At 45.8% G+C, this 27,228-nt stretch overlaps 1 protein-coding gene across 1 annotated transcript in view; it reads left to right on the forward strand.

The window, feature by feature from the left end:
* Positions 1-27,228, forward strand: part of LOC130131402 (tyrosine-protein phosphatase non-receptor type 4-like) — a 37,465-nt gene extending 10,237 nt beyond the window's left edge. Inside the window, exons 6-27 of the mRNA XM_056301079.1 lie at positions 135-179; positions 304-356; positions 2,598-2,718; positions 4,000-4,087; positions 4,891-4,979; positions 6,305-6,368; positions 7,266-7,438; positions 9,837-9,905; positions 11,090-11,199; positions 12,464-12,734; positions 15,502-15,628; positions 16,236-16,310; positions 17,848-17,904; positions 18,043-18,199; positions 18,561-18,718; positions 19,375-19,465; positions 19,630-19,691; positions 20,723-20,863; positions 21,550-21,678; positions 22,378-22,529; positions 23,665-23,800; positions 23,892-27,228. Of these exons, the coding sequence (XP_056157054.1) occupies positions 135-179; positions 304-356; positions 2,598-2,718; positions 4,000-4,087; positions 4,891-4,979; positions 6,305-6,368; positions 7,266-7,438; positions 9,837-9,905; positions 11,090-11,199; positions 12,464-12,734; positions 15,502-15,628; positions 16,236-16,310; positions 17,848-17,904; positions 18,043-18,199; positions 18,561-18,718; positions 19,375-19,465; positions 19,630-19,691; positions 20,723-20,863; positions 21,550-21,678; positions 22,378-22,529; positions 23,665-23,800; positions 23,892-23,978 (2,455 nt within the window). The 3' untranslated portion in view covers positions 23,979-27,228. The remainder of the gene's footprint in view (positions 1-134; positions 180-303; positions 357-2,597; positions 2,719-3,999; positions 4,088-4,890; positions 4,980-6,304; positions 6,369-7,265; positions 7,439-9,836; positions 9,906-11,089; positions 11,200-12,463; positions 12,735-15,501; positions 15,629-16,235; positions 16,311-17,847; positions 17,905-18,042; positions 18,200-18,560; positions 18,719-19,374; positions 19,466-19,629; positions 19,692-20,722; positions 20,864-21,549; positions 21,679-22,377; positions 22,530-23,664; positions 23,801-23,891) is intronic.

Below are 27,228 nucleotides of genomic sequence, written 5' to 3' on the forward strand. Positions count from 1 at the left end.
GCACACGAAACCTTGCTGGAACGATGTGGCAGGCAGTAGCCTCATGACAGTCTCAGCATAATAGTGGAAAAAAAGGTGTCATTCACTCCTTGAGAGGCTGTGTTGGATTTACTGATCTCTGTTACTCCCACTAGGTATCAATACTTCTTGCAGATTAAGCGGGACATACTCAGCGGAAGGTGAGAATGATTGATTGATTGATTGATTGATTGATTGATATGTATTTTTGCCTGTTTGAATGAAAGGAAAATTAAAAGCGACATCTAAATATGACTTGCTCAGCTTCTCTACTTGCCCCCACAGACTGCCGTGCCCCAACAGCACTGCCACACTCCTTGCATCCTACGCCGTTCAGTGTAAGTACAAGTTTGGGGATGGAAGATGTGCTACATGCCTTTGCATAATTTTGGAGGGTTGTTGGTGTTAGTAGTCAGTGGTTTGTGTGACGAGAGAGCTTCATCGTAGCCTGGTTCTACGTCTCTCTCCTGTGTCATCCTTTCTCTCGCTTCTTTTCTCTCACCCCCCCCCGCTCTATCTGTCTCACTCTTGTCTCTCTTGTTCACCTCCTTTTACTATCTTTCTGTGCTGTTTCTGTCTCTTACTGTCTCTTTTAATCTCTATTTTTCTGTCTCTATAAATTTCGCTCTCACTGCCACAGACTCCATAATACATCTCCCCATTGCGTCAGCCCGCTGTGGTCCCTTTGTTTACAGATTGACCCCAATACCTCTCTTGTCAGTAGGAGGCGGGAATGACACAGACCACAAACCAACGCTGTTTCTGTCTGGCAGCACGGCATGTGGTACAATTGCAGTGAGGGCTCAAGGGGGTTTTACGGTCAGCTGTCACATACGGGTTAAATAGACTACGCTGCAGGGAAGTGATTACATGGACTTTGGGTTTGTAATAGGAGTCTCGCATTCTCAGAGCTGTGGGTTTCGTGCGTGCACATATGTCGCCCACCATTTGACTCTTCCCATTTGCGGTGTTACTCCTGCTCCAGTTTTGTTTTTGAAGTGGCAAACACAATTTTCTTTCAATGCTGACTGATAATACTACAATACTACATTGATAAGATACGACATACTTCGTTGATCCCTATGGGGAAATTCATCCTCTGCATTTAAGCCATACCAACACGCTGTAGCTAGGAGTAGTGGGCAGCTGCCGTGCAGTGCCCAGGGACCAACTCAGGTTCTTCTTGCCATTGCCTCGGTCAGGGGCACAGACAGGAGTGTTAACCCTAACATGCACGTCTTTTTGATGGTGGGAGGAAACCACAGCACCCGGAGGAAACCCACACAGACATAGGGAGAACATGCAAACTCCACACAGAAAGGACCTGGAACTCGAACCCAGGACCTTCTTGCTGTGAGGCAACAGTGCTAACCACTGGGCCACTGTGGAATAAGTGGACCCCCATTCGCTCGCACCTAAGGGTGGCTTCATCTTCATTTGCATCTTAAGCATACAAACAGCTACAGTCTTTGTGTCCATCACTGTTTATATCCAGATGGCTCATGGTGCTTTGCGTACTCCTACATGTGGAAAGGTCATATGTTTTGACCTAACCAAGCTGCTGAGACTTCCGCTGGTGTCGTTTTGCTCAAATGATAACCTATCAGTGGCAGAATAATGTGCCTACTGTGACCCTGTACTGAAGAGCCTCAGCACACTTGAATTTAATGTGCACGCGCGCACACACACGCTTGCACCGCATCTTTGAGACATATCTCATTACTGCATTCTTTCCTTAACCTGTAACTCTGACTTTAACCCTCACTCATGGTAGTCTAACCTTAACCTTTGCCTTAACCCCAAATTGACCCTTCTTGCCCTTAGCCTGAACCCTAGTGTAACCTGCATGGATCAGTAGACACATTGGTCCTTGACTAACGGGTCGGACCCTTTAGTCGACTGGTTAACGTTGTCGCTGGCGGAGTGGGAGACACGGGTTCGCATCCCGGCTGTGGCGACGGTTCCCGGGCTGCTCCCCGAATTCGCTACATTGGCGTCAGAAGTGGGATGGTGAGACCGTGAGGTCATTGGAAGCGCGTGCGCCTAGAGGCGTGAGGGGGGTAATGTAACGTGCATGGATAAGTAGACATGTTGGTCCTTGACTAACGGGTCGGACCCTTTAGTCGACTGGTTAACGTTGTCGCTGGCGGAGTGGGAGACACGGGTTCGCGTCCCGGCTGTGGCGACGGTTCCCGGGCTGCTCCCCGAATTCGCTACATTGGCGTCAGAAGTGGGATGGTGAGACCGTGAGGTCATTGGAAGCGCGTGCGCCCAGAGACGTGAGGGGGGTAATGTAACATGCATGGATAAGTAGACATGTTGGTCCTTGACAAACGGGTCGGACCCTTTAGTCGACTGGTTAATGTTGTCGCTGGCGGAGTGGGAGACACAGGTTCGCGTCCCGGCTATGGCGACAGTCTCCCAGACTGCCCCCTGAATTCGCTACACTAGTACCTATTGTGTCTAACACTCAAATTAGACCTGACAGTACGTACCGGTATGCATGCACAAAAACACACATGCACGCGGACACACGAGCATACAAACCTCTTACAACCAGTGTGCTTTGTGTGTTGCAGCTGAACTGGGGGACCACAGCAACTCGGAGCACTTGCTCGGCTACCTCTCTGACTATTGTTTCATCCCCAACACTCCACAGGGCTTTGAGAAGGAAGTGGTCAAGCACCACCAGCAGCACATGTAAGCCCCAGGCATGCTCTGGTCTTTCTGTATCTATCTATCTATCTATCTATCTATCTATCTATCTATCTATCTATCTATCTATCTATCTATCTATCTATCTATCTATCTATCTATCTATCTATCTATCTATCTATCTATCTATCTATCTATCTATCTATCTATCTATCTATCTATCTATCTATCTGTCTGTCTGTCTGTCTGTCGCACACATATCTATCGCACACATAGCTACGTATCTAATCTATCTAGCTATCTATCTATTGTACATATCTGTCACACACATATCTATCTATCTATCTATCACACACTATCGCACACATCTATCTATCTATCTATCTATCTATCTATCTATCTATCTATCTATCTATCTATCTATCTATCTATCTATCTATCGCATACATATCCATCTATCGCACACATATATCTATCTCTCTGTTGCACACTTATCTATCTATCGCACACATATCTATCTATTGCACACATAGTATCTATCTGTTATCTATCTATCGCACATATCTATGGTTTCTATCACACACATATCTATCTGTTATCTACCTATCGTATACATATCTGTCTATCGCACACATATCTATCTGTTATCTATCGCACACATATCTATGTTATCTATCTATCGCACATATCTGTTATCTATCTGTTATCTATCTATCGCACACATATCTATCTGTCGCACACATATCTATCTGTTATCTATCTCTTCTATGTTAGGGTTAATACTCCTGTCTGTGCCCCTGAACAAGGCAATGGAAAGAAGAACTGGAGTTGATCCCCGGGCACTGCAGCTGCCCACTGCTCCTGTACAATAGGATGGGTTAAATACAGAAGACAAATTCATTGTAAGAATACAATGTCAAATAAAGTGGCTTACGGCTTTCTTTCATATCTATCGCACACATATCTATCTGCCGCACATATAAATATCTGTCTGTCTATCTCGTTCACATCTATCTGTCTATCTCGTGCACACATCTGTCTGTCTATCCCATGCACACATATCTAACTATCTTGTGCACACACACGCTCACACAGTAAACGGCTTTGACCTGTCTGTGTCAAAACACAGCAGCTGGTTGTTGGAGTACCACTGGGAGTAGAGGGGGAGAGGAAGTATCTCGTCTTTTGCTCTCTCTCCTTCTCTCTCTTCCCCTAATAGGTCCCTTTGGATGTATAATTCTCCTCTTTCTCCCTCAACTCTGTCTTCCCCACCCCCACCCTCCTACTGTCTCCCTCCACCACCTCCTCCTTCTCCCTGTCATTTAGCGGACTGTCTCCTGCCCAGTCAGAGTTGCTCTATCTCAACACAGCACGGACTCTGGATCTGTATGGAGTGGAGCGGCACTATGCCAGGGTAGGTCCTCTCTGGGCCCGGTCACTTCTTATGGATTCACCCTGGCAGCGAAAAAGGGGCCAACAAGCACAATGCTAGACAGGGCTGCAAGAAATGATTAATCTAATTAACAATTAAGCTACCAGTTATTCTTTTTTCCAATTAAGCGTTTAGTCCATAAAATGTCTGAAAGAATGTCACATGCCCATCACAAGTCTCCAGAGCCCAAAGTAGTGTCTCGAAACTATTTACTTAGTTTGACCAGCCACCAAAAAGACCCCATAATTATTCATTTATGAAGACAAATGTGACTTTGAGAAAGGCAAGCAAATCTGGGCATTTGTGGAGCTTTAACCAGTAACTGTTTGGCATTTTTACTTGATAGATGACTTAATCACCAAAATTATAATTGATTCATCCTCTGTTGATTGACTAATTGATTAATTGACTCATCATTTCAGCACTAATGCCAGTGCATCACCACATCAGTGAGATCTGACTGATGCATGAGTTGTCTGCCTGGCCCTATTAGGATTTGGTGCCTCTGTGTCTTATGGATGGATATCTTCCATGTACAAAAAGTACACTTCTCTCAAGTTGAAAAATAAACAAACCAAAAAATAAAAGGCAGTCAGTGTTTATAGACCTTGAAAAGGCTTTACTTTACATTGTCAATTCAGGACACTTTCGATGAACAACCTCAAAAACATCTATATATTAAGAAACGCAAGGTGTTTTACAATGCAGTGGATTAACAGCCAGCAGAATGATTCTTGGGCCTTGTTTTCATATCAGAATCTACATTTTAATCTGTGCTCCCGCAGGATCAGAGCAACACGGAAATCCATATCGGTGTCATGTCTGCTGGAATTGTCATTTATAAAAACAGCGTGCGAATCAACCACTTCCCATGGTGAGTACGTCGTCCCTCTGTGTAGCCTCAACTTTCAAAATTGCCTCACAGCTTTGAGGTCCGGGTTCAGTTTCAGCCCATCTATATGGAGTTTGCGTGTTCTCTCCGTGTTTGAGTGGGTTTCCTCTCACAGTCCAAAGACATGCAAGCTGGGTGAACTGGAGACTGTGAATTGCCCATAGGTGTGAATAGTGTGTGAGTGTTTGTATGTGTGGGCCCCGTGATGTGGTGGCGACCTGTCCAGGGTGTCTTCTGACCCGCAACCCTGATTGGATTAAGGGGGTATACATAATGAATTGAGGGATTATTGAAAAAAAATGACCTGGACAAATTGGTTCCTTGCAATAAAAGTGAATTTACTTATGGATCAGGTGAATGGGATTTACATAAAAATACATTTTATATATTTAGCACTGGGGGGAAAAAAGCCAAGTTTTTTGAGGTTGTTGTGAATCAATAGAACAGTAGTTATCAAAACTATTTGTTAGAGGGCGTCTGGGTAGCGTAGCAGTCTATTCCGTTGCCTACCAACACGGGGATCACCGGTTCGAATCCCCATATTACCTCCGGCTTGGTTGGGCGTCCCTACAGACACAGTTGGCTGTGCCTGTGGGTGGGAAGGCGGATGTGGGTATGTGTCCTGGTCGCTGCACTAGCCCCTCTTCTGGTCGGTCGGGGGCACCTGTTCGGGGGAGAGGGGGAACTGGGGGGAATGGCGTGATCCTCCTATGTGCTACGTCCCCCTGCCGAAACTCCTCACTGTCATGTATCAGAGGAGGCATGTGGTAGTCTGCAGCCCTCCCCGGATCAGCAGAGGGGGTGGAGCAGCAACTGGGGTGGCTCGGAAGAGTGGGGCAATTGGCCAAGTGCAATTGGGGAGAAAAGGGGGGGGTCATTTGTTAGATATTTCACCATCTGTTTGATTCACAATAATGTGAAAGGCAAAAGTGATCGAGAAATCTGGACGTAACTGCAAGGAACTCATCTGAAACCTTGTTTTAGACTCTCATCATCCTAGTACCGGTATTATTACTGCACTATGTTTTTGTTTTTGTTTTTTTGGACCAATACAGTACGAGCCCTTGTTGTAAAGTGTGTTTCTGTGATGAAGTTTTACAAGAAAAAGTAGTGTGTAAGTTTTATTTAGCCTCGTTTTTCCATCATGCTTCTCAGAAAAATGCTAAATAGATCACATTAAATGAACTTGCCATTCACTATAATGCATATTTTCATTATGAGCCTGTTGGTTGAAATGGTCAGATTGTGACCTTTAAAATGCAAATGCATTTTGTTTGTTGTCTTTTATACATTTGTTTGTATTTCAGGGTGAAGATCGTCAAAATATCCTTCAAATGCAGACATTTCTTCATTCAGTTGAGAAAAGAAGCAGTAAGTAGATCTGGAGTTCTGTGTTTTTTTGTTTGTTTTTTTTTGCCATCTTCTGAGGGTGTGTAAATGGCAAATGTTCTCCAGTCAAATTACTTAAGACTTCCACTACTCATCCAGGCGTCTATAGTGTTCCGTCTTCTCTCTAAAGTGTACGACATTCCTATTACATCCACTGTGTGACTTTTCATACGGTACAACCATACACACCTCTATCAATTTCCTCTTCAGAAGTTCAACATGTCGTTCTCTGTGCTCATAAAATCTGAAGTGGTCAAAGTTCCCAAATTTAGTTTTCTACTCCGGTAATGTGGGTATTTTTAACACAGTTCACTGTCGTAGCCCTGTTGTTTTGTCCCCTGCTTGTAATGTTGGCATTGTATATGTGTTTTTATTCATATTTAACTCCCACCTTAGTAAAATTAACCGAGCCTAATTGTGGCACAGAGATTCCCAGTTATGAAATATTTCATTCCGAGCGGTGACTGTGCATGCTGAGCCAAGGTGTTGCTCAGGTGTGATAATCCAGGAACCACATGCAGGCAGCCCTTCGTCAACCTAATCCTGATTGGGTCTGGATATGTTCGGGCCCCCCTCCTGCACTTCTTAGTCCAGGCTGTGAGAGCTGGCCAGAGTGGTTTGCCTGTCCGTTGCTTTTCTTCCAGTCACACTCAGCCTTCATCCTAATCCAGGAAGCGGGACTCAGGTGGAACAAAATCCTCCCTTGTCCTGCCCTTCACCGCTGCAACACCTTCCCCGATGGCACCGGCACGCTCACCTGCTGTCGGCACGCTTTAAGCTCCAAAGGTGCTGAGCTCACATATGAAATTATCTCTCTCTGTCTCTCTCTCCTCAACTCTGCCCTCCCTCCTCTTCACACACACACACACACATCATCAGCATGAGAGCCGTGAGACTCTACTGGGCTTCATCATGTCCAGCTACCGGGCCTGTAAGAACCTGTGGAAAGCCTGCGTGGAGCATCACTCCTTCTTCAGGCTAGACAGGCCTGTCCCGCCCCAGAAGAACTTCCTGGCCCAATACTTCAGGCTAGGCTCCAAGTACCGCTACAGGTGAGAGTGAAGGACCTTTTGTTCCTATACAGAATTGTTTTTCTTAAGGAAGCTGTCCACTCCCTCAATAAGCTACTGCACAGTTTGAGCACATGGAAAGAAATCTTGTGACTTTCAATCATCCCTCCTCTAAATGTGGGCTGAAGTTAGTTGGAGAATTAAGTGTATTTGAGAAAAGGGTAGATGTGTTTTTTTCCCCTTTTTTAAAAAAATTTTTTTTTTTAGCATCAGACGTAAGTTGGAAAGTTTGTTTGATGGCTCCCTGGTAGTCTGGGGGGTTTCCACAAGGCCTGGCTGGAAAATCTGTGCTTTGTATTCAGGCTTTGTTGACGTAAAACCTCTTTTGACATGCTACATTCACATTTTAAGATTTTTTTTTTGGCCACAGCTGGTTTAGTTTTTGGTTTTAAAAGTGGCAAAAGGTGGGCGTCCAAGTAGCGTAGCGGTCTATTCCGTTGCCTACCAACACGGGGCTCGCCGGTTCGAATCCCCGGGTTACCTCCGGCTTGGTCGGGCGTCCCTACAGACACAATTGGCCGTGTCTGCACGTGGGAAGCCAGATGTGGGTGTGTGTACTGGTCGCTGCACTAGCGCATCCTCTGGTCGGTCGGGGCGCTTGTTCAGGGGGAGGGGGGAATAGTATGATCCTCTCATGCGCTACGTCCCCCTGGCAAAACTCCTCACTGTCGGGTGAAAAGAAGCAGCTGGCAACTCCACATGTATCAGAGGAGGCATGTGGTAAGTCTGCAGCCCTACCCGGATCGGCAGAGGGGGTGGAGCAGCGACCGGGATGGCTCGGAGAGTGGGATAATTGGCCAAGTACAATTGGGGAGAAAAGGGGGGGGGGCGACACAGCATGTGATTATATCTGTTGTATTCAAGTTCCTATAAAGTAGTGGGCAACGAGTAAAAGAAACCTAATTCGGCCAAGATACAATAATGGAAAATGCTGCATGTAGCGCTGTATTTCCATAATCTTTCCTCCTCTTTTTAATTGTTAGATAATTTATCTGCTGGGTTAGTTAAATGAAATAAACTCACACAACAGGTTCTGCCTCCCATTATTTCAATATGAACACTTACACAATCCCGGGCTCCAGCTGCCCTAGCCTGCAGTACCGTGTTATTGTCTCTGGCACATGGATTGCGATCACACTCTCGGTGCGTCAGTGCCATTTGACCTTATGTACTGTGTACCACAGCAGTTGTGTGGGCAGGGTAATTTTTCATATCATACAGCGCTCTGTCGAAATAGGCACATGCGTTCCGGCTTTACGCAACAACAGACATCCCAGACAAATGCCCAGCTTTGCTTTGCCTGTGCCGTAACCGCTACACTGGTGGATACAGGGTCTAATTTTATTTCCTTAGCCTGTTTTCTATATGTAAGTTCTTTTTTTTTCTCCCCAATTATACTTGGCTAATTACCCCACTCTTCCGAGCCTTCCCGGTTTGTTGCTCCACCCCCTCTGCCGATCCAGGGAGGGCTGCAGACTACCACATGCCTCCTCTCATAGATATGGAGTCACCAGCCACTTCTTTTCACCTGACAGTGAGGAGTTTTGCCAGGGGGACGTAGCGCATGGGAGGATCACACTATCCCCCTTCCCTCTGAACAGGCGCCTCGAATGACCAGAAGGGACGCTAGTGTAGCGACCAGGACACATACCCACATCCAGCTTCCCACCTGCAGACACAGACAGACAATGAATGATGAATGTGTGTGTGACACACACATTCATCGGCTTTGTCTGTCTTTATTGTGGCTCTTAGGTAGCCCGCACGTTATGGAGAAGTGATCATTGATCATTTGAGTTTTGCACACTCTAGTTGAGATTACCCAGAAAAGGGCTTGTAACAGATTACCTTATTTTTCTAAATTAAACCAGCAGACCTATTTTTTACAGTGTACCCAAATCCGGACCTCCATTTTTAAGCTGTGTGAATAACGTGAACCGATCCAAGCAAGATGACCAAATTCAAATGGGGAAGGCAGCGGATACACGCCGTGTTTGCCGACAGCTGCCGTGCAGTAGCTGCATACTTTGCTCATGACTGCTAGTATGCGAGCCAAGTCGTTCGGGGGCAGAGCGTCAAATAACAAAATCAACTTGCTGGCCCAGCTCCTGTTTTTTTGTTGTTGTTGTTTTTTTTAATTATTGCATAAATCTGAGTTTGATGTATGTTGATATCAGCCTAGAACTCTTTCATTGTATTGACCCATGAACTTGATTAAGATGATGTTGATGTCATTGTTTTGCTTTGAAATAACAGGTAATCGAATCAAAAGGTGAAAGAGAGTGAGAGATGGTTGTGCTGTGATTCTTCCTGGTAGGAGGGGCTCCAGAGACCAGGAACTAAACATCTCTGAGTCAGTGTTTCTGTGATCTTTTTTTAGTGGGAGGACTGAGGCCCAGTCTGTGCAGTACGGCAAGGAGAGGGCCATCAGAGACAGGGTGTTTCCCAGGTAAGGCCTGCCGGCGTCTGCCAAGGCAGAGCCGCCATTCTCGAACCACACTAACCGGACTAACTGTGAGTCATCGCCACAGAGTCGCATCCCTCAGGGCAAAGATTTACTGGCAACCCAACAACCTCCTCTCTCATCTGACTCGCATTATCATGGAGTTACTATTCTGAGGGCTATAATGCACTGACAGTTTTGTGGCAATATCAAAATAAATTTTGCAATTTTCCAACAGATTTATGATGATACTACGGAGCAATATATCATTATAATTCAATATTGCGATATGAGACTACAGATTGTCTAGGATTTTTGTTGTTGTGATGTGGTGATATAACTTAGGTGTTGTCATTCCCTGGTCTTGAAGGCTGCAAGGCGTTAGTTTTTTTTAACTTAGTCATCCTAAAAATATCATCATGTTATTGATATTGAAGTATTCAGTCAAAAATATTGTGATATTTGATTTTGCCAGCCCTAGGTGTAAGTCTTTGCAAAATTGAGCTTGCACAATAGACAGGAAAAACATGCCCCCCCCCCTTCTTCTTTTTTTTCTCCCCAATTGTACCCGGCCAATTGCCCAACTCTTCTGAGCCATCCCGGTCACTGCTCCACCCCCTCTGCCAATCCAGGGAGGGCTGCAGACTACCACGTGCCTCCTCCGATACACGTGGAGTCGCCAGCTGCTTCTTTTTCACCTGACAGTGAGGAGTTTCGCCAGGGGGACGTAGCGCATGGGAGGATCACCCAGTTCCCCCTCCCCCCGCGAACAGGCACCCCGACCGACCAGAGGAGGCACTAGTGCAGCGACCAGGACACATATCCACATCCGGCTTCTGACCTGCAGACACAGCCAATTGTGTCTGTAGAGATGCCCGACCAAGCCGGAGGTAACACGGGGATTTGAACCGGCGATCCCTGTGTTGGTAGGCAACAAAATAGACCGCCATGCCACCCAGATGCCATGCTTTTTTTTTTTTTAATCCTGGTTTCTCATAACTGGAATAAGATCGTATCTGGATTATTGTAAACTTGACATGATGTTTACACGTGTCAGCTCAAAGATGCTACACTTGAGTATCCCTATACTGATGGTGCTGTTCTTGTGCATAGAAGCACCGCCGTCTTGCCTTGCCCTGGTCACGACTTCTCATCGGGTCCTGTTCTTTGCTCTCACCAACCCTACTTAGGTCTCATAGCAGGCCACTGCTGAGGAAAATGGTGAGCGGTGTGGACTTTGAGTTGATCAGCAGGAGCTCCACAACTGAGGAGCGTCTAGAGAATTGGAGTTTACCCCCATGTTAGCCCCCCACCTCACCCAACCAGTCAGTACTTCCATAACCCCCAAGAAACACGCATACACACACCGGCCACATACGAGAGTAAAATGTCCCCAACATAATTGTATCGCCATGAATGACAGGATTCAATACATGGGGGTTGTTAACAAAATTGTGCATAAGAAGCTGGACACTCAAGTCAATCCAAATTCCCTTTACAGGGCCAGTCCTCGGTAATCCACAATTTTTAATGATGGCCATTTATAATAGAGCTAAAGCAATAAGTAATAGTTCAGAACTGGATTTGATCAGTCAACCCGAACACTCTACCCAGAACAACAGCATGTGCATATATACATGTATAATCAGGAATCAGGAACATCTATTTGTCATTTCATTCCATGCACCTGCACAAATGAAATATCGTTTCCCCATCCCACAGCGGTGCAACACAAAGACAAAAACACATAATCCAAACTACAAAAAAAAAACAAAAAACTACAAAACACATATCCAACATATCAAAAAAGTAAAAATTCACTCTCCAAGAGAGCAAACGCCAGGATGACTGTCGGAACTGCCGGTCTGCATGGGCTAGCAGTTAGTTTAGCCTGCCCCACTTCCGTGTCCTGTCAGACCACCCTCGGTATTTCCTCCTCGGGCGCAGCTCCATGCATGTCCATGGTCCCTGGGCCCACTGGATGCAGCAGACCAGGCTCTCCTCTCCCAGCGACACACCTCCACACAACGACACCAAAAACACAGTCAATGCTAGGTGAGACCGCTGCCAGACCGCCCTCAGTGTTACGGAACTGCCGGTCTGCGTGGGCTAGGCTTAGCCTGCCCCGCTTCCGCGTCCTGTCAGACCGCCCTCAGTATTTCCGCCTCAGGCGCAGCTCCAGGCAGGGCCGTGGTCCCTGGGCCCACAGGACACAGCAGACCAAGCTCCCCCAGCCGATCCAGCATCAGCTCTCCCAGCCATCAAACGAAGACACAAACTTGGACGTAGACAAAGACACTGCACGGACGGTACTGGGTGAGGCCGCCGCAAATGTACGTTCGTCCTACCAGCTTCCCACACGGTACTGGGTGAGACCACTGCAAACGTGAATTCGCGCCGCCATCTCCCCACACCGGAAGCGGTGAAACATAAGTGAGATAGAGAGATTATATTTTGTGGGTCACTCTTAAGTCTCCTTGCTTCCAAACCTGAACCATGCATAATCCTGCCTGCCACTTCATGTAGAACACAATCATTTAGTTCTGTCTTCATATCTTATCTAGCTCTCCTCACACTCAAAGTCATTTTCATAAACTATTATACATGCTTTAAAGGAGGCAAACAGGATGACGTAACCCCCCTTTACTCCCTCAGCTGTGACTCTATCTTCAGGCAAGATGGAGGTCCCCTGTGCCCTTCCTCCACAGGACAGCTACTGGACTGTGTGTCTCAAAATGCTGCCTCCTGCTCGCCGTGCCATGCATCAGCATATCATATGTCATCTTCCTCCTCGTCCTCTGCTCAAGCCAATGGCAGCAGCCTGGACTCCAACCTGTAAGTGTGCACCCCCCCCCCCGTCCGTTTACAGAAGTAAAAAGCAAAAAAAAAAAAGTCCTGTGTGGTCAAAACTGAAATTCACGTGTAAAAAAAAAAAAAAAAACAGTACAACCAGAATTGTGATATTTAACACATGCATGTAACACACATGTGCAAGCCAAGCATCGCTATTAGGCCCATGGCTGCTCAGTAGAGCATGTCAAGTGTAATCATACCATATCCCCTGCTCCCAGTCTTGCATTCCCCATAATAAAACACTTGAGACCCACACACTGCCCCCACATTCCCGGCAACACACCTAGCACTGAACAGGGACACAAGCTAGTGTTTTTCCAGAGATGAAGCCTCTCTCTATCAAGGCTGAGTGGGCCAGCTCTCCTGATCGCTCCTTCAGGATTTTGGCCTGTCTGTTTTAGCTCTCTAACCAGTCGGTTATGATGATGTCACCAGCCCCAGGCTGTACATGCTCAGCTGTGTGCACTGAGACAGGACCAGCTTCTGTTTCTGCATTCACAATGAGTTGGGGTTGTTTTTGTTTTTTTTACTTGGCTGAACCAGCTCGTATCCCTGTTGACCCTCATGTGCCCCCAGCAGCCAAAGCTCATAATGGTAATGCTGGAAGTCCGTGGACTGCATCTTCCTATATTCACTGACTCACTGAGAGGAAAGTCAGATGCCGACTATTCTACTTCTTTTACTCTTTTTCTCCCCAGTTTCACAGTGATGATTTCTTTTTTTGTATGAGCGTGCAAAGCATCAAAGATGTCTGACTGTAGCAGTCACAAAAATTACCGCTTGAGCATGGTGGTCTATTCCGTTGCCTACCAACATGGGGATCACCGGTTCAAATCCCCGTGTTACCTTGGTCAGGTGTCCCTACAGACACATTTGGCCGTGTCTTCGGGTGGGAAGCTGGATGTGGGCATGTGTCCTGGCCGCTGCACTAGCGCCTCCTCTGGTCGGTTGGGGCACATGTTCAGGGGGGAGGGGGAACTGGGGGGAATAGAATGATCCTCCCACGTGCTACGTCCCCCTGGTGAAACTCCTCACTGTCGAGTGAAAAGAAGCGGCTGGAGACTCCACATGTATCGGAGGAGTTATGTGGTAGTCTGCAGTCCTCCCTGGATCAGCGGGGGGGTGGAGCAGTGACTGGGACAGCTCGGAAGAGTGAGGTAATTCACCAGATACAGTAGGGGAGAAAACGGGGGGAATAAAAAATTACCACTTGAAACAATAAATGGGCGGAAGCGAGCTTAAAGAAAAAAAAGGACTCCATTTAAGTGACAAATGGGCACAAGTAACAGAATTTCTCAAGCCAAACGATAACATAATCAAGTCACTTGATAATTTATCTCTCTATTAACACTACTCAGTTTAAATTTATTTTCATCTTGCTGTTTTCAACTTGCATTCATTTTTATATTCCAGCTAGCTTTTGTCACTTCCTTACTTTCAGGACTCTCGTGAAGCAAAGTTGTTGTTGGAATAATAAAAAATGACAGATGGAAAGTATTGATTAAAAGAAAAAAAAACAGTGAGGGGGTGTCCGGATAGCGTAGTGGTCTATTCCATTACCTACCAACACAGGGGTCGCCGGTTCAAATCCCTGTGTTACCTCTGGCTTGGTCGGGCATCCCTACAGACACAATTGGCCGTGTCTAGGGTGGGTATGTGTCCTGGTCGCTGCACAAGCGCCTCCTCTGGTCAGTCAGGGCGCCTGTTTGGGGGGGAGGGGGACCTGGGGGGAATAGTGTGATCCTCTCATGCGCTACATCCCCCTGGTGAAACTCCTCACTGTCAGGTGAAAAGAAGCGACTGGTGACTCCTCATTTATCAGAGGAGACATGGTAGTCTGCAGCCCTCCCCAGATCGGCAGAGGGGGTGGAGCAGCGACCTGGACAGTTCGAAAGAGTTGGGTAATTGGCCACATTCAATTTGGGGGGGAAAAAACATCTTTGTTTTACTTGAATTGTCTGGATATTTTATCACTGTGTTTAAACTCGCTTGCATTTTGTTTACTCCTTTCAAATGCACGAGTGTTTTCATCACATCTGCCTCTACCACTGAATCACTGTCATCCCTTGTAGTTGGCAGGCGAGGCTTCCCTTGTACAGAGAAAATTTATATTAGAGCACATGTGACACTTTTATTTGTAATTGCAGTCCCAAAGGGTCGACAAAAAACTGATCTCAGTAGTAAGTGATGAAGAGATTGGAGCCCGACCAGAGAGTGTGTGTGTGTGTGTGTGTGTGTGTGTGTGTGTGTGTGTGTGTGTGTGTGTGTGTGTGTGTGTGTGTGTGTGTATATATAACTTCATTAAATGAAACCTTCAATGGCAGGGAACGTGCTCAACAAACAAGGAGCAAAATAATCCAGTGATTCAAGTCATTTTTTTAATTAGACAGTACAAGCCTGTTTCATGCTATGTGCGATCGTCAGCTGTCATGACAGCTGATGATTATATATATGGATTATATCTACGGGTGGGGGAGGGTTGTGGGTCATGGGTCATGCTGTGCCCACATCCTGATAGACATAATCCTCTCTTCCCTCGTTAAACTGCATATAGCGGTTTATTGTGTTCTTGCTGTGTTGCTTATTGGAAAACGTGTACGTCATAGAATACGACTTGACAAGTTTTCTTATTTAACTGTCAGAGTCTTGGGTGGATTTGCCCACACTGCTTTGTCACTTCATACTGTTTTTTGGAGAAAGTAGAATGTGTCACACATAGTTGATGCCTATATATGTGTGTGTTGTCTAGGTCACCTGACAGTCCCACCTCTCAGGACCAGGTCCCATCACCTGCCACTCAGCAGTCCAGGACCCCCTTATCCAGCCTGGGCAATGGCATCAACCACCATGGGTCTGGGGTCTTAGACAAGAACATGGTAAAAGAGGAGAATGTCTCACAGTTATTCATGCATACGTTGTGCGCTGGATGCTCAGGAAAGATTTTTTGTCCCAACTTAGTCCCAATGTGATGCTTAAGAAGTGTGACAGTAATATTACGTGGCCATGCAGTCCCAATTCATCCTGTAGTTTACTTCTGGGTTATACTAGAGGCACAAGGATATGTGCAGAATCAAGACCGAGTATTTTTTTGAATTTTACATGTAATTGTGTCTCTTCTCTTTGTATTTGGGTGCCATATTTTTATTTCAAATCACAATCCCCTAAACCTGTTCCCTGGCTGCAGTGCAAATAGATTCATTAACAAGAATATTTTTTTGGAAACTTAAACTGTATGCAAATCACACACACAACATACTGTTATTTGCATTAATATAATTGATGTAAATCATTAAATAAACAACACCCTTGGAGAGTAGCCTGTACGTCACCAAGCCAAAGTATTGCATTGGTGTTGCATAACTTGCATTGCATAAGTTTTTTGAGGGAAAGCATAAGCCTCAATTTTATTTTTTTCCACAATGTCCCCTCCAGTCTTTCACTGCTGTTGTGTGCAAATTTGTTTTTTCTTGCCGAAAAATCCAGGTAAATGGAGACGAAACTCTCGTATTGATCAGAATGAGCGCTGATGAACATGGTCGCTTTGGATTCAACGTCAAGGTGTGTGCTTTGGACTCCCAGAGCCCTTAAACCTTTTGAGAGCAACGTGGGGTCCATTATCTTCTGAGCTAGTCTTTTTCTATGCAGGGACCTTGTTTACCTTTCTCTTTCATGGTGCATCTTGAAAATGTAGTCCTCTGATCCGCCTGTAGGCGGCACACTTGTCTTACAGTGTGCAGGACTAAACGGAAAGCCAAAATTAAAACTAGATATTAAAAAACTAAAACCTCTGTTTGTCAAGATAGTTTTAATTCTCCATGTATACACACAATATATATATATATATATATATATATATATATATATATATATATATTATCCAAACCGCTTAGCATGTTGTCAGGGTTGTGGGGATGCTCAAGCCTATCCCAGCAGTCATTTATATATACACTACCGTTCAAAAGTTTGGGATCACCCAAACCGGTGTGTACTACTCCCTTCAGAGGACAGCACAAACAGGCTCTAACCAGAGTAGAAAAAGAAGTGGGAGGCCGCGTTGCACAACTGAGCAAGAAGATAAGTACATTAGAGTCTCTAGTTTGAGAAACAGACGCCTCACAGGTCCCCAACTGGCATCTTCATTAAATAGTACCTGTTAGAGCCTGTTTGTGCTGTCCTCTGAAGGGAGTAGTACACACCGGTGTAGGAAATCTTCAATTTCTTAGCAATTTCTCGCATGGAATAGCCTTCATTTCTAAGAACAAGAATAGACTGTCGAGTTTCAGATGAAAGTTCTCTTTTTCTGGCCATTTTGAGTGTTTAATTGACCCCACAAATGTGATGCTCCAGAAACTCAATCTGCTCAAAGAAGTGCCCATCCAACCAATCCAACTTGTGGGAGCTGCTTCTGGAAGCGTGGGGTGCAATTTCTCCAGATTACCTCAACAAATTAACAGCTAGAATGCCAAAGGTCTGCAATGCTGTAATTGCTGCAAATGGAGGATTCTTTGACGAAAGCAAAGTTTGATGTAAAAAAAATCTTATTTCAAATACAAATCATTATTTCTAACCTTGTCAATGTCTTGACTCTATTTTCTATTCATTTCACAACATATGGTGGTGAATAAGTATGACTTTTCATGGAAAACACGAAATTGTTTGGGTGATCCCAAACTTTTGAACGGTAGTGTATATATATATATATATATATATATATATATATATATATATATATATATATATATAGGTGGCATGGTGGCACAGTGGTTAGCGAGATTGCCTCACAGCAAGTAGGTCCTGTGTGGGGATTTCCTGCGGGTGCTCTGGTTCCCTCCCGCAGTCGAAAGATATGTAGGTCAGGTGAATCGGCCATACTAAATTGTCGCTAGGTGTGAATGTGTCAGCCCTGTGATGGACTGGCGGCCTGTCCAGGGTGTCTCCCTGCCCTGCCGCCCAATGACTGCTAGGACCGGCTTCAGCGTCCTGCGACCCGCATTTGGATATGCGGCTTGGATAATGGATGGATGTTAACACACACATGCACATGAGGGCATTTAAACACCCTAGTTATTAGTTCTTTTTTTTGTCTCTAATTTAGGGTGGATCCGACCAGAAGATGCCGGTGATTGTATCTCGAGTGACCTCCGGCACCGCAGTACATATCTCACATTGCATTTTAGATCACAAGTTTACAAGGTTACAAATAATCTTATCGCTGTAATGAGTATAACCATAAGGTTACAGTCTGTATATCTCTGCTTTGCTCCTCCTCCCACCTACCCCTCCCCGTCAGGCGGACCTGTGTGTGCCGCGTCTCAATGAGGGCGACCAAGTGGTCAGGATCAACGGGCAGGACATCCTGGAGCTGACACACGACCAGGTGGTGTCCATCATCAAAAACATCTGCGAGGAGCGCTCGGGAGAGCTCACGCTGCTGGTCCGGCCTAATGGTGAGGACCCGTACGCACATACTCGACTCCCGTTAATACCGTCAAAGTACGTACAGCTGTGGCATGACGTGGCTTTGAGGAGTACCGTGGCTGTGTGAGAGAGCTACTCGGCTGTAGAAACAATATTGGAAAATGACGATTACTGTGTTTATTTATGAGACAAGATCTGCATGTTCTCAAGTGTTAGAAATATGGCTGACCACCATCCAACTTTCTTTAATTTATTTTAAGAAAAGTAGGTGGAAGAAGAAAATGTTCGTGCACCTAACATTTGCTTTGCTTTACTCGGTGGATTTTCTCAATCTACATTTCCTTCTGTTTTTCTCCTTCCATCTTCCTCCCCACCTCTCCTCTGCCACAGCCATCTATGAGGTGGAGGATGAGGCTGTGGAGTGTGACCAGCCGGTCTCTGTGGTAACAGAGCAGAAAGGAGGTGGGTCAGAGCTGGACACTTGGAGGAGCTCCATGCAGAAGTTAAAGGAAGCCCTGGCCAGCGGAGCGGCGCTAGCCCAGTTTGAAGTCAGTCCATAAAATGCATGAAAATAGTTAACCCAGACTGTATGTTTGAGTTTTGTTGAAATGCCACACACAATGTGATACAATCACTATGGCTGTTTTGTCTGCATTGATTGATTGATTGCTAAATCTCTGAATTTAGTTTCTATCTCTGAAGTTTTTAGATTGCATTTTCCGCCTTTTTTATTTTTTATTTTTTTGGATTTTTTTCTCCCCAATTGTACTTGGCCAATTACCCAACTCTTCTGAGCCGTCCCGGTTGCTGCTCCACTCCCTCTGCCAATCTGGGCAGTGCTGCAGACTATTACATGCCGCCTCCGATACATGTGGAGTCGCCAGCCGCTTCTTTTCACCTGACAGTGAGGAGTTTCACCAGGGGGACGTAGCACGTGGGAGGATCACACTGTTCCCCACGAGTCCCCCCCCCGAACAGGCACCCCGACCAACCAGAAGAGGCGCTAATGCAGCGACCAGGACACATACCCACATCCGGCTTCCCGCCCACAGACACAGCCAGTTGTGACTGTAGGACACCCGACCAAGCCGGAGGTAACATGGGGATTCGAACCGGTGATCCCCATGTTGGAAGGTGACGGATAGACCGCTACGCTACCCGGACACCCTACAAGACTAACTTTTGATTTGATTTTATTCCACAGCAATTGTACCGGAAAAAGCCCGGGTTGACCATGACCTGCGCCAGATTGCCTCACAATATCTCCAAAAACCGCTACCGAGACATTTCGCCTTGTGAGTAGACAGTAATATGAGGACGACCCCCGCCTATATATGATGATGAAGCATGATGAGGATGTGAGTCATCAGTCCTTACCGCCTCTTCTCACGTCTTTTCTCCTCTTCTCTCCTCTGCTTCCATCTTCTTTGCCCCTTTGTCTTTTTCTTTCCTCCTACAGATGATGCCACGAGAGTTATCCTAAAGGGCGAAAATGACTACATCAACGCAAATTACATCAATGTAATCCCCACCTCCACGCCATTTCAACAATCACTGCTGTTTCAACAGTCTGCAAGACTGATTTTGTTTGTTTGTTGGTTTTGTCAAGGAAAATATAAGCCCACTTGGTTTAGGTGTTGTTCAGGATAGGTTTATTGTGCAGGACAGTTATAGTAGAATGCCCTGCCCAAAGGATGGACAAACACGAGTTTATACAATGAAGGAAACTATGGGAAGAGGAGTAAGATGAGTCAACTAAAACAAAAAGAGATAAGCTCGCATTGGAATGCTTTTGGTTTCATGGTCATGTAGCTGTCTGCACAGTGTAAAAGTACAGAAAAGCACAGCTATGTACATACAGTTGTATATAATTTTCTTTCAAAGGTGGTGCTGTGGTGGCACGGTGGCGCAGTGGTTAGCACAGTCACCTCACAGCAAGAAGGTCCTGGGTTCGAGCCCCGGAGTAGTCCAACCTTGGGGGGTCGTTCTCTGTGTGGAGTTTGCATGTTCTCCCCGTGTCTGCGTGGGTTTCCTCCGGGGCTCCGGCTTCCTCCCACAGTCCTAAGACATGTAGGTCAGGTGAATCGGCCATACTGTTCCTAGGTGTGTGTGTGGGCCCTGTGATGGACTAGCAGCCTGTACAGGGTGTCTCCCCACCTGCTGTCCAATGACTGCTGGGATAGGCTCCAGCATCCCGTGACCCCGGTTGGGATAAGTGGCTTGAATAATGGATGGTGGTGCTGTTTTTTTTTTCCAGCGCTGCATATTTTTCCCCCAAAATTTATTATCAGCATGTTTTTTCCAGGATTGATGCTTCCTGCTATTTTATGGCTAAATACTTAAAATTTAGCAAAAGAGGTGTGTTTTAAAAACCATGTGGTACACTTGGTATGTCTAAGACCGTAACAGCAGCTCTAATTGAGTGCAACTATAGTCATGAGAAAGTGGTCAAATCCGCCCCAAATCTAAGACTCGCCTAAGAAAATAAAACGGCTTCATGAATTCATCCCACACATTCATGTCATGTGATGTTGTGTCCCTGCTCTGTGGAGATCCCGTTGCCAGGTACGGTGAACCGGTACATTGCCTGCCAGGGTCCACTGCCAGGGACCTGCGCCGACTTCTGGCAGATGACTTGGGAGCAGGGCTGCCCTCTGCTGGTCATGCTGACCACACAGGTGGAAAGAGGACGAGTAAGTATCGATCCTGAACAGTTCAAACAAGCTTGGAAGTCTCATGGAATTTGTCTCGACGCATTCTCAGTGACCCAGTTTTATAAACCCCAGAAAAGCTGAATCAGTTCATCTGGACACAAAGTTTAGTGGGAAAACATTTCATCACTCGTCTAAGTGACGTCGTCAGTCTCAGTTGACTGCAGGTATCCCCAACCTTATAAACAGCACAGTTGCATAACAACCAAACCTGGTGATCTAACACCGGTTTCATATGCAAGTTGCCGTGACCATTAACTAGAGTTACAATGGTCATGTGTACTATTTACAGAGGATTGGGGGGGTAGGTGCGATCACAGCATCGTAAGATGGCGACAGATGTACTCTTAGCCCCCCTCGGTTCAGGGATGGTCATTCCCTCTTCATATAGATGGCCTCTGTGACTCCCCATTCAAACCAGCGTTCCTCCCTACTCAGGATTTGCACATCCTCGTCCTTGAAAGGGTCGAATTGAAAAATTTCCAAGGCCTGAAAAACATGTAGTGAGTTTAGAAGACCAAAATGTCCTCTTTGGTATTGTCGCTGGCATATTAAAGACAATAGCTATTTCACAAACAGTTTTGTAGATACTCATTTTAATGGTTACAGTCTGTAGGACTTTGTCTCTTGCTTTAAGTGGCCCCCGTGCCTCTGCTCTGTCTCCGTAGGTGAAATGTCACCAGTACTGGCCTCACCTGGCTGGCAGTGCTACCTACAGTGGCTACCAGGTGTCCTGTGCCTCTGAAGAGGGGAACTCTGCCTTCGTAGTAAGAGAGATGACAGTCACACATCTGGAGGTAAAAAAAAAAAAAAAAAAAGATTTCCCCGTCATCGGCCCTTGTGACGTTGTAGCTCGTCTCCATGTTCGAGGATAGAGGGTGTCGTTAATTTTCATTTACCGTATCCACCTTCTGAGAATGTAAAAGCCTCTGAGTGTTCAGCCGCGATTTAGGGTGACACAAATAAACCAGTGTAGACTCTGTTATCCCAAGTGTTAAATTTAACCACAAATGTGGCATGCATGCACTTAGGAGACATGAAAAGGTGCTTTGTGTAATTTTAATCTGACTTTTGTTGTTCAGGGATTTTAATAACAAATAGATGAGGTAGAAAAACATGTTGGAAAATATTCTATATATATTTGCAACCTTTCTGATAGGCTCAGAAGAGTCTGTTTGGTGCAGTCACTGACTAGTTTGTTGAGGAATATCAGTGCTACCCAAATCTTTTGGGAGGGGGTCAGGGCATCGAACAACAAAAACAACTCCAGTTTTTCCAAATGCAGAAATCTGGAGAGTTGAGTGGGCGTTAGTTGTTTACTTTGTTTCAATAAGTCCCATTCAGCACCGTGTACTGATGGCGTGTTTTGCTTCAGGGAGGTGGAAATGTTACATGTAGCATCTTTCATTACTAACTACAGATTTCTAACCTCGTGGGTCGAGATTTGAACTTCCCAGCCCCCAAACCTACGTGCCTGCTTTTTCCCCCCCCTCCAGAGCCATAGGAGCCGGCCAGTGACCCAGCTGCAGTACCTGGCCTGGCCGGACCACGGCGTACCAGAAGACTCCACCGACTTCCTTGCACTTGTCGGCCTGGTGCGAAACAAGAGGCAGAGTGGGGAGGACAAGCCCGTGGTGGTGCACTGCAGGTGAGAGCTGAGACCCCGTGGCCCCGTGCAGTCAGTGGCCCTTAAGTAAGGTGTCACAGTAGTGTACTTAACCAGATGTGTCACAGTTGAGAGCCCAGCATCAGATATTTTCATGTGGCCCAGAACTCCAAACGGCACCCTTGCAACTGTGACTGATTGGTAGGCCTTCCTCTTTTCTGTGTATATAGAAAGACGCCTGTCACGTCCTCATAATGTTCTTTTTTATTTTCAGTTTAAAATGTTGCGTTCATGGCTGTGTCTTTGTCGCGCTTCTAACCAAGACAAAATCCGACTAGTATGTTAACTGCGGTCAGTTAACATCGCCTTGACGGCCTTCTCCTAGTGTGTGATAGCTGGAGCTTTTTTTTTTTTTACAGACAGTGGTTGTGAGACTAAAACTGTTACATAGATGGGTGTCCAGGTAGCGTGGCGGTCTATTCTGTTGCCTAGTCAAGTCAATTTTATTTGTATAGCCCAATATCACAAATTACAAATTTGCCTCAGTGGGCTTAACAGCAACACAACATGCTGTCCTTAGACCCTCTCATCGGATAAGGAACAACTCTCTAAAAAAAGCCTTTAACAGGGAGAAAAAATAGGAAGAAACCTCAGGGAGAGCAACACAGGGATCGCCAGTTCAAAACCCCGTGTTACCTCCAGCTTTGTCGGGCGTCTCAATAGACACAATTGGCCGCGTCTGCAGGTGGGAAGACGGTTATGTGTGTGTGTGTGTGTGTGTGTGTGTGTGTGTGTGTGTGTGTGTGTCCTGGTTGCTGCACTAGCGCCTCCTCTGGTCGGTCGGGACACCTGCTCGGGAGGGGGGGGGGACTGAGGGGAATAGCGTGATCCTCCCACGTGCTGCATCCCCTTGGTGAAACTCCTCGCTGTCAGGTGAAAAGAAGCAGCTGGCGACTCCACGTGTATCGGAGAAGGCATGTGGTAGTCTGCAGCCCTCCCCAGATCAGCAGAGGCGATGGAGCAGCGACTTGGACAGCTCGGAAGAGTGGGGTCATTGGCCGGATACAGCTGGGGAGAGAAAGGGGGGGGGTCAAAACAAAAAATTGTCGCGTAGGTTAGTACATGTGGCTAACTTCTTCAAGCCCCCTCTCATCACTCTGCCGACTCGCTCTCCCAGTGCTGGAATTGGTCGAACGGGAGTGCTGATCACAATGGAGACGGCCCTGTGTTTAATGGAGTGCAGCCAGCCGGTCTATCCTCTGGACATTGTCAAGACAATGAGAGAGCAGAGAGCTATGATGATCCAGACGCCGGTCAGTATGTGTGTGTGTGTGTGCGTGTGCAATCAGGCTTTGCTCGAAACAAACAGCATTACTAAACATTCAATGCCCCACTCCCCCACAGAGCCAGTACCGGTTTGTTTGCGAAGCGATCCTCAAAGTCCACGAGGAGGGGCTTGTTAAACCCACCACGCCTCCACAGAGGGAGTAGAGAAGCGGGTCCAAACCTCAGCGGGGGACAGAGCTTCATTAGCCGACAACCCGTCATCGGAAGACCTCTGGGACTGTCTTCATCCCTGTCCACTGTTTGGACTCATGTGGGAGTCATGGAGATCTGGAGCTGAACACAGTCGCACTTTATGCAAATGATATGGAGAATGAATTTTTTTAAGGTCTTCTGTAAGATCAGTGCGGTAAGAAAAAGGAAAGGAAAATCTGTTGGATAGAGTTGCAGCAATGTTTGTCACGTAGCGCGAGGACGGCAGCTTTCTTCAAGCACCTCTGACCAAGAGCCTTCAACTTTAGTAGGTTTTCTTTCTTTCTTTTTTTTTTTCTTCTTTTTCATCCCGCTCCTTTATTATTCCAAAAACCTTTTTACTTTCTCATGAGAAGGACTCTTAAAAACTTCCTTTTTAATCTTCCCAGACGAGGCTTATTTCTTGGTACTGCTTTGTCTGGGAGCTGATGCAGAATGGATTGCTGTGACTTGCACCGTGGTTACCGCTCGTCTGTCGTCTCTGTGTTGAGCGCTGGCGGATGACAGGACTTCCTTTTTCAGCGTTGGACGTGTCTCAGACTTAATTGCTTAATCATTTTATTTATTTGGTTGGTTGAATCGAGACACGGCTCAAAGAGTTCTTGTCTCTCGTTTAACAATGCACACGCTGACGTTGAGGCAGCTATGCACATTTTCACCATATACAAAGGAGTTGGTCGTCAGCCCAGCTCTGTATTTTTTGCACGAGGCACGAGAAAACAGAGGACGCGAGAGAGGGAAAGAGTGCAAAGGAGGGAGAGAAACGGAGATGATTGGATGTGTGTGTTTGTGCATCCACGTGTGTTCATGTGTATGTATGAATGTGTGTTACACAGTAGCCCTGTTATAGTTTTGAGAAGCCCAGATATTGCAGTCTTTGTGCAAGTTCTGCTGCTGCAACAATAGACACTTCGGTCTGCAGATCCTGTCGGATGGTCACCGGCTAGTACACAAATTGCACACGAGGAATTACGACGCGCGCAAAATACACTCACCTTTTCTATTTTTATACTTAGAGCTACAATCCTAAAGATTCACATGTGAACAAACATCCCTGTCGAGACCCTCGGTGGCTGGTGTTTGAAAGACGATAACTGGCGTACAAATACCCAAATCATGAATGCTTTTGCAGTTGCTCCTTTATTTCTTCTGTCACCACAGACTGTCTGTAAGTTGAAGGAAAATGCTTACTTTTGGGATTGTAGCTTTAAAAAAAAAACGATGTTGCAATTCGAAACTGCAGAAGATCACATTAATGTTGCCTGACAGTAGTTGGCGAAGAAGCAGTGACACCAGCGAAACATTTGCAGAAAAAACAGAGCGCTGATCATATTTCTTCAGAGTTGCAGCTTGGCAGATATTTGCTGGTTTTATGCTTTACACGACGAGCAGGAAGCTGATGAACAGGCGGCAATCTTCCGACACCGAGTTTGACTTTGGTTCGTCTCAGTTTGAGTTGTTTTTTTCTATCATTCAAGTTGTTTTTCGGCTAAGCGTTTTTTGCTTATCTAACTCACAAACGTGTATATCTATATAGAGACTATTGTGAACCTTCAAGGGTGCTCATGAGCGCTTGCGGCACACGTTTTAAGCCGAAAGAGGAAAAGTTTTCCCATAAATTAGAAGTGTTGTTCTTTCAGGGGTGCAAAGGTTTTCGTTATACGGGGACTAAAAAGCATTCAGAACTGAGACCAAATATCATAAGGTGGTTTTTGCTACTAATTCATGTCGGTGCACATATTTGATATTAGAAACTGGGTAATTTATAACAAGCTATCTTGATATTTGGCAAGTTTATTACTTTTTAATATTTTTGTATGCAGGGTGTTTCTGCTTCTTGGATGGTATGTCCAAGCCAATAAACTTTTTATTGATCTTAAACACTAACATAGTTTTACCTGGGTTTGTCTGTGTAGCTGAACCTGACGTCGAATACATTTTGTTTGGTAGTTTACATCTGCTCAGAGCTTTGAAATGAAACGTGCCCTGTGAAGGTTTTCCATGTTTGGCCAAAAGCAACATGGTGCTTAATGCATTTCTTTGTCAGGATCGGAGAAACACCCGACCTGGCTCCCAGCAAATTTGAAGGGGGATGGGGCATCCGGGTAGCGCGGCGGTATATTCCGTTGCCTACCAACACGGGGCTCGCCGGTTCGATCCCCGTGGTACCCCTGGCTTGGTCGGGCGTCCCTACAGACGCAATTGGCTGTGTCTGCGGGTGAGAAGCCGGATGTGGGTATGTGTCCTGGTCGCTGCAGCCTCCTCTGGTTGGTCTAGGCGCCTGTTCAGGGGGGTAGCATGATCCTCCCACGTGCTACTTCCCCCTGGGGAAGCTCCTCACTGTCAGCTGAAAAGAAGCGGCTGGCGACTCCACGTGTATTAGAGGAGGCATGTGGCAGTCTGCAGCCCTCCCCGGATCAACAGAGGGGGTGGAGCAGCGACCAGAAGGGTGAGGTAATTGGACAAGTACAATTGGGGAGAAAAAAGGGGGGGAAACTTTGTTTTTAAGGGGGATAATTTATTAACTATTGAATTGACATGAAATAGCTTATGCCAATTTTTTTAAATAATGATATTAACTTGAACGTATCTTAGTGCAGTTATGGCAAGCATGGAGGGAGATTAATATTGAAGCCAGGTCTCCTGCAATTGAACTAACAAAGTGAACGTGACACCATATTTTCAGTTGTCGAGTGATTTCTTTTTTTTTTTTTTAAGCAAAGAGAACCCATTAAAAGTCACTGTGTTTACATGGTTTTACACCCACTCACTGTGGGACGCCCAGAGAAATCTTGGCTTCATTTTCAGAAGTGTTTCTGATAGATACACCGATTGACTTTGAGGGACTTTTATTGCACTACGCCATCACACCTCATCAGTACCTCTGCACTACTGTGTACATTTGCTTCACACTTCCAGTTTGTTCTATTTAAGACGAAGAAAGTAGAGAAAACTTTTCTTTTTATATGTGATCGGTACAGACCTCTGTTGGAAACGTTTTCGGGAGCTGGGTGGATTACGAAGAATGAATAATAGCTTTTCTGCAGAAAGAAAATATTTTCTTACTACTTTTTCCACTTGGAGGTAACGTTCAGAATCTGTGGTGACTGATGCAGGGAGGTTGTGGTGTCCGTGACATTGCTGATGTTTGCTTTTTGTCCTAAATAGGAACAATATGTGTTCAATAAAGCACCGCTGTTGTAAA

This window comes from Lampris incognitus, chromosome 21 (genome assembly GCF_029633865.1).
Source record: "Lampris incognitus isolate fLamInc1 chromosome 21, fLamInc1.hap2, whole genome shotgun sequence".
Taxonomy (NCBI): domain Eukaryota; kingdom Metazoa; phylum Chordata; class Actinopteri; order Lampriformes; family Lampridae; genus Lampris; species Lampris incognitus.